The 8,721-nt window shown below is 28.1% G+C and overlaps 1 protein-coding gene across 1 annotated transcript in view; it reads left to right on the top strand.

Moving 5' to 3' along the window:
• Positions 1 to 8,585: 8,585 nt before the first annotated feature.
• LOC108688296 (major facilitator superfamily domain-containing protein 6-like) overlaps positions 8,586 to 8,721 on the top strand; it is a 6,468-nt gene continuing 6,332 nt past the window's right edge. The window contains exon 1 of the mRNA XM_018194484.1: positions 8,586 to 8,643. Coding sequence (XP_018049973.1) covers positions 8,586 to 8,643 — 58 coding nt within the window. The remainder of the gene's footprint in view (positions 8,644 to 8,721) is intronic.

Consider the following 8,721-nt stretch of genomic DNA (forward strand, 5'->3'; position numbering starts at 1 on the left):
CAAAAAAAGAAATAAAAGTTTCTAAATATTAAGAATTGAAAAAACTTCCATTGTAAAAAATTTTATGTCACTATGCTTTATATTTGTCTAACAGTTTCTATAACACATTCTACCAGACTCTTGGTCAGTTTCGGACAGAGTGAAAGAATTCTTTACGTAGTATGTATACTATCGACTAAGCACAGTGACCCTAAATCGATTTTATATTTTGCATATAGGATTTTTTTTAATAAAAAAAACAAGAAATATTTTTGAGAATACATATTATTGATTACGTATTATTTATCTTTTTCACGCGTTCAAAAACAAATTTGTTAACGTTTATATAAAAAAACAATTTATTGTTACTATATGATTATTATAATTGATTATTATCAATACATGATATTTTAGACAAAAAATAATTATTGATACAAAAGAGTTCAATTTTATAAAGTTTTTAGATGTAAACGTATTTCAGATGTTTACCTGGCAAGAAATACGCAAAAATAATATAACAACAACTAATCATAAAACACACACACGCTGCATATACAAGCGCGTGCAACCTTGTAATTACCTTTTATTGAAATTACTTATGTGTTGTATTAGTAAATATGCAGTTTAGCTGTTTAACCGAAAAATTAACAGAGAATTATTTTTTCTTCCATAATAAAAATTTTCTTATTAATAATATTTATTTGTCATCTATGGATTAATTTACTTGGACAATATTTCGAAATATGACATTTCGCAATCCTCACTGATGTGATAACAAGAATACTAGTTTCGCAATTTCCGTCTTACTTATACTTATTGTAGCATTGATGTATTCGTAACTATTTACGAAAGCTATGACAAGAAAGAAAATGAACCAACAACTATACGAAAATCCTTGATTGATCTTCGGTCTGCTATCATTTCCTTTGAGTGAAATCGTCGAAATTTAACAGAATTTCCCGAAAAAAGATTTTCCAATTAACGCCACCGCACTCTCATGATTATTTAATGTGATTTTTTGGGCCCATAAATCCATTTTAATTTGTGACACAAAATTGAAACAAAGTTTTTCTTATTTCAACACTGCACAAAAATAGTCATATATTTTTGGAAGTAAATCCTATTGATGATGGCCAGTTTTAATATTGATAAAATTATGCTCATTAGACGCGTTTTGATACGAAACGAATCTTGCAGAATAAAACGCGTCTACTCCGCAAAGCGGAATAATAATCTTAATAAGTTAATGACTATTTAGATTTAAATTAAGAAATCTATTATACTAGACATTTATGAATACACTGTTAAATTTATACAGTGTTAAATTTAACCTAACTTAGGAGTGAGTCGTCACTCCTGCTACTAACTCGTCGTTATTTTTTACCAAAATTATAATTAAATTTGACACTGCATGTCAATTTGATATCATAGTATCAATCATATCATTGTTTTAGTTATAAAATAATGATATGATTGAGTAGAAGCGATTCATGTTAAATTAAATTTGATTACATTACGTGAACGCACATATTCGGCTCTTTAAGAATTATTATCTCGTTAACCTATTAGGGAACCTTACAAAATGATACAGGATTTTTCGATTCAATTTAGACCGCTCTACTTGCCCATAAAATATTTGACGATTATTTCCAGACACCCTGTATATATTCACAGCCTCGCGCCATGTTTGTGTATACAATGCTGAACGAAAGTATTAGCACGCGATTACTACTATGAAATATTAGGTGTGGGAAAAAGTTCGTGACGTTTTTTTAATGCCATCTAACGGAAAAAACGCCACGAACTTTTTCCCACATCTAATAGTATTTTCGGAGAACTAAATCTTTGAAAATATTTTTATTTTATAGTGTAACATTCTCTGTGTTAATATTTTTGTATATTAAATTTAAAGTTAGATTAGATTACATGTTAGAAGCTGCAAGCTTATTAGCTACGACGTTACATTTTGCTGCGCGACAAGTTTCCACGTCTAGTGTGAGAAATAAGTAGGTATGGTGTGCACCATAAAGTGATCGACACCATTTTTCAGCATAATATTCAAATAAGAACAGCACTTGAATCAAGATGTCGCGGATAAGACGTGATTCTTCACGACTTTCAATCACAGAACTATGTTAACATTTTAAGACATTATTCAAGACGATCGTAAAATAAAAGAATGATGAATATCAGCCAAATAATGCGATAATTTTTTTAGAAATAGTATTATACGCGGAAGAATTTCGAATTCCGGCATAGATTTCGATTCAATAGAAAAACCGTCGTAAGTAGCAGAATAAAAGTTAGATTATCACTGATGCAGATAGCAAGGTGGTGTTGGTTCTGCATTCGACATTAATTGTTTATTCTAAAATTGAATTATAAATATACATGAGAGATAATGTAAGAATATTTTAGAGACGTTTTAGGTATGTTCGATGTAAGGGTACTCAATCAAAATTAAAATTTACTTATTACATTAAATAGAGGAAAGGTCCCTATTATAAGTTTATTTTGGGTAAATGATAAAAAGTTATGAGCAGAATTTAAAAAAATAATATGTCATTTGAAAAGAAGCATTTAATAAGCTTAAGACAATGTTATGTGAAATTTAATACAAATTTTATTTTTTTTATAAATTAAAGAAGTGTAAAAAAGCAAATCGCAAAGTCAAAAAAGTCTATAAGACTCGTCTTCAGGTAGTTGGAACCAAACATCGACGTCACAAAAATAGCTACTTGAGGTTTATTCCGACTGTCCTTTTTATTATTGTACAATAACATTTATACTTCGGCAACGATTTTCACTATGGAAAGCATAGGAGCATAGGTTATTTCATATTAGAAATAATAAATATCTCATATTATCATTTCCACGCTTTATGGTTTTACGATCATCAAATCTAACGTCTGTAATTAAGCAATTCAACATATCCCGTATTTTTCTATTAGTACAATCTTATTCTATCACTACATGAAGAATTTATTGCCAAATATTTACTTTTTTTATTAAATAATAAACAAGATTAAAGTTTCATCTTAACGAAACTTGAAGACATCCAAATTCTAAAATCTTTTTTTGCAATGACTACAAGCATGATCTAATAATAAACTTTCCACTAAATAGTTTTCAATCCAAGAGCAATAAATTCATGATGATACTATAAGAATGAAACCAATAGATAGCGTTAATTAATTTAGTGAAAACGCCTTTAATATTAGGCGCCTATCTCATAGTAGGGGGCTTTCCTCTATATATTTAATCTTATATTTAATTTTGACAATATACAAAAAAATGATATTTTACTGAGATGTCATATTAACGTTTCCAGTTTCTTCGATATGACGACAGTATAAAAATAGATATTAGCGTGATATTATGTGCTATCTGAAGCGCGCGCGCGCGATTAACAGTGTAGAATAGAATTTATTACATTTCAACATACAATAGCCAAGAAGGAGACTTGACATTTATAAATTTTCTTATCCTCACTCCATCCATACCTTACTTGCGTATCTATTTTACTTATATCTTATCTTACTCTTTCTGCTTCTTTATTTTTTTTAATTAACTTACTAATTATTACTTTCATTGCTCTATCTTAACTTATTCTTTATATTTTATTATTTATATAATTTATTTTATACACAGACTTTATTTCAGTTTTTTTACTTCAGTCTTTATTCACTTCTTCGCCTTACTCTCCAACTTCATCAGAGCATTTATGAAAAAAATACGTTTTAAATATACGTGAACCACCTTTTCGACAATATCTATTGACCAAGTATATTACAGTTATACATTATAAAATTCAAGATTCGTAGATCATCGAAATATCAATTTCGTACGATTGCAAGGATCAAGCATGCGAATTGGAGGATATAGCTTTAAGATGAATGACTATTTGAAAACATCTTAAAAATTATTCCCTAATTTAGGGGGAAACTTTTTTTTTATTACAATTTTATCGTGCGTATCTTTTAGAATATGATGTGCTAATCAATAAGCCAGTTCTTTTTAGTTCTTCAACTTCTTGCATGATTCATCTTTTCTTTTTTTCTCTCCATGGTTCAAATAAAATTGATTTTTCATTTGAAATCAACTACATTTTCTACATTGAGAGCGAGTGTGGCAGAGTAAACAGTGCATTAGTTTGCTATACTATGAGATCCCGAATTCGATTGCTGGTAAAACCAAAAATGTATTTTCATACACTCGTTTCTCCTCTCGGAAGGAAGATTCACCGGCAACCTACCGAGAGTATTCTTGCCAAAAATACTTCTCTAAACAAAAACTTCGTCATTCGGAATCGATGTTAAACTGTAGGTTCCATATGAACTGTGTACAACCAGCGTACACACCACAAGCACATGAGAGAAGTCACCACGCTCGGACACCAACAACAGGACTAAAAAAGAAAGACATTTTTTATTGATTTTTGAAGAAGATCGATGTTTTATCAACGATGCATCGATAAAATCGATCTTCTTTTCAGAAGATCAATAAAAAATCTAGCAAGTGTCAAATCAAACGATCTAAAAATCGACTTCAAATCCACTTGTGAATTCGGGCAATGTAAACAGAAAAGGAAGAAAAATGAACCGTGCAAAAACTTTAGCGAAAAAGAATCTATAATAATACTTATTTTAGTAATAAAACTGAATTAATTTTACAGTTGATTAACATACAATTTGAATCTATTTGAATTCATAAAAAATGAATTTATTTGAATTCATTTGAATCCATCTAAATCTATAAAAAAGAATTATATTCTATTACTATATATGAATAGAAAAATGATTCAATTTTGTTACATTTAATTCCTTTTTATGTATGGATCAAGAATTTGGATTCAAATAAATTAAAATGAATTAAAAATTTTCGATCTATTTCAATCCTTTTCGGATTCTAGAAATGTCGATAAAAAAACATTAGATTGTTTGCCAGCATAGATTGACTCACTATGTTTATTATTAATTATTTATATCTGCAGTCAATTAAAATATCTTTTTAAATAAGAGATTAACTTTATTATATTTCTTTAAGTGTGATATTGTCTTATTCAATACATATGCTTTGTTAAACCTATTTTTAATCTACAGAATCATATCTACAGAAATAGTTTCTGTAATTACAAGATTTATTATCTACATACATAATTATTTATTATCTACATACATAATTATTTAGTGCGATCCCGCGTAAGACTCCTAACTTGTGTAGAAAAATTGTAATCTTTACATAATTTTGTAGAAGAAAATTGTCGATGGGGACATAATAGATCTTTTCACATGACATCCTTTTATTTTTCAGAAACTTAATATTGTACTTTGTTAATACTGATAAAATACTGATAAAATGATTTGTTTAGATGACAAAGGAATAAAAATTTATAGTGTATTTGTGTCTTGTTTCTATATAAAATAACTTAAAAATTTTAATGTAAAAATAGAATTCTTACGATTTTATTTTGCAAATTTTATAGGTTAAATAAGCTAATATATTATTGATAATAATAGATCGTTATGAGTCTGTAGTTTATGAATCTGTTTTATTCATACTTTTTCTTTTTTATTTTTCTCATAATATAATTTTAAACTTCAAATTGGAGTCCAGCGTAAACTGATTGTGGGACTATAAATTAATCTATCATCGAAAATCCAAGCCTGACCTACAGCTAGGTCTGATTATTTCTCAAATGTTTATAGAGAGGAATAAATAATTTAAGTCGAATTTGAAGTAAGACCGCGACCTAAATTCACGTAGCCATTATCATGATGGAAAGATATAAGGTGAGCTATTTCCTGTGGATGCGTAGTAGTAATAGGGAGCTAAAAGTAATAGGGAGCTAACAACACATTTGAATCAAATTACAGAATATGGCCGATGATTTGTTTACTGTTGTGAGTGTGCAAATTAGTAGTGAAATTGTGTGTGCAAAATTATGCCGATTTGCTGCATAAAAAATTGTAAAAATCGTGCTTCTATTGCCTTCTACAAGAATGTATTGGGTTGTTCGGAAAGTTCGTGCCGATGTTGAAGGAAAATTGAAACGCAGAAGATTTAAATTTTAGTATACATTTATTAAATTATATAGGTTAGTCGGCACAAACTTTCCGGATTACCCAATAATATTCTATTCAAATTATTGTTAAGATAGGGCGATTGCTGGTAAGCATTTGAAATTTGCATGCTTGATTTGGTTCACATTTGATTGGTCATCCTCCATTCTTTTCCGCCATTATGCGCAATAGCTCACCTTATATTTTTCCATCATAGTCATTGTGATGTCAGATAAATCATTTAGTTTAATTATCTTATCTCCAATATTAACAAAATTATATTCATTAGACGCGATTTTGAATGAAACGAAGGACACTATTTTTGCTAAACTCAATTGTTCATGTCACTCAATTGTTACAAAAACGAAAATCGCGTCTTTGTAAGGTAAAATTTTTAAGGTAATATTTTTATATATTTTATATGAAGTTATACATAGTGTGAAACAATTAAAAATATAAAAATACAAATAAAATTAAGCTTATGTTTAATATCTTATCTTTATGTACATTTTATACATTGGTTAAAGGTGTAATATATACTCCCTGGTCAGAGGTACAACATGGGTGTACATTTGATCAACATTCAATTTTTTTCAAATGTTAAAAACGATGTATAAAACATAATAATTTGAATCTATAAAAAATATATGTTAGTATCAACATTTTAAAAAATATTTTATAATTTTTTTTAATTTTTAGACATCAAAATACAACAAGAAAAAAATGTCAAAATTGGTCAAAAGTACACTACCTTTCCCTATTTTTCGAATTATAACGCTTGAAAGTTACAGTGCCGCTATTATTAATATTACTCAATGTATCCGACCGACTACGATCTCTTGAATATTGTTCAGGATCATATTGCTCTGGATAACATTTGTTATCAAAGTCATTGGAGATTGTTTCTCTTATTTTCATTTTTTCACTGAAAATTCATTTTTACGTAAAAATGAAAATAAGAGAAACAATCTCCACTGACATTGATCTTATGAACTTAATGAAAATGAATTTTATTGTAGCGTTTTGAAAAGCTTTTGATATCGGCTATTAGATTCTGATATAAAAAATAGGATCAATTTAAAAAATTCGATGTGACCTTAACCTGACATTGGTGACGCTTCTCAAGATCAAACTGATAAGGTCATTAAATAGATCTTTCAACCCTATAATTTTTATCTAAAGCATTTTTCTTAGAATGCATATTTTCTAAGATATTTAGTCGCCCCGGAATTTTTGGTGAGCATTGTATAATTCACATTGAATTATTTAAGCATTAAAGATCCACAAGGAGAAAAATCATAAGAGACTGAACTATATGAGTGTAGTTAAAGGTTAATTCATAATACAACTATATTTTTTGCATATAATAGCAATCTCGATAAGTATATTAATCAATCAATATGTGAAATTCAACTATACAATTATTTCTAAGACATGATCAGATGAAGCACATTATAAATTACATGAGTGTGATTGTATAGCTGTATTAAGTTCTTCAAATAATTGCTGATAAAATATGTTTATATCAGCAAAGATACTTTTTTAAGGTATAATAAAATATTGTGTATGTAAACTTTGGGAGCTTTCCAACAAGAGATGATATGGTGGATGCGTTCGGAGAGATGTATTCGCGCTATTTAGCGCTATAAACTGTTCGCGGAGCTGATAGCGCTAACAAACACGATGTCACTAATGGTAACGTGTCACAATTACGTGCTATCAACGCTATTCTTTCTGAGTTAGTTAGTTATTAGTAGCGTTACTCGTGTTGTATGGGTACATATTGATGTAGCGCGCACATTAAAAGTTATGATTTATTCGACAGAACTCCAGCATTTTCTCAATTTTCTATTAATTTTTTCATTATCTTTGCTCAATTGAGATAATGCAGAGGAGTAAATATTTTATTCGCTTGTAAGAGATAATTTAAGCTTACGATGGGCTTATGTAAATATAATATGTTATATATTTATTAACTTATATTTTTATTTTATTTACATTATAAAATTGTAACAAATTTTATTTAAAAATTAAATATACATTGTTATTATAAAATGTACTACGAATTTAGATTCACAAATGCAAATTATATTAACATATGTTAACATATGTTAACATAATGTTCATGATTGTTTGGAATCTATAATGTGTATATAAGTGATGTTTTCAAAAACTCATTGGAGTTTTTACAGTGCTATATCAATAGTTACAGCGCGAATGATCGCGTATTAAATATATATACATTTATTTATATCTAGTTAATATTTTTGTATATTATAAAGTGTGAATATACATTATATGTGAATAAGTGTACATTTTGTTTTATGTAACCGAATAAATATAATGTACTATTGCATAACGCGTTTATAAAAAATTTTGTGTAAAATTGTTGCAGATAATTTTGAACAATATTATTTTTACATATTTAATTATTACAGAGTAATTGAGGATTTAGCATATTTAAAATTTAATACGTTTCTACAAGAAAGATTGCAAAGTAATAAGATATAAAATTTGTTCAGCATCTATTTGTCTTTACAAATCATGAAAATAAATTATACACAATTACTTATAAAGATGCATTATTTCTTTTTTATGGCAAGTAAGTAACCACTTATTTAATATATTTATACACACGCATGCACCCACACATTCACCCACTCACCCCCCCCCCCCCCAC

The sequence above is a fragment of the Atta colombica genome, unplaced genomic scaffold, assembly GCF_001594045.1.
Source record: "Atta colombica isolate Treedump-2 unplaced genomic scaffold, Acol1.0 scaffold228, whole genome shotgun sequence".
In the NCBI taxonomy this organism is placed as follows: Eukaryota; Metazoa; Arthropoda; class Insecta; order Hymenoptera; family Formicidae; genus Atta; species Atta colombica.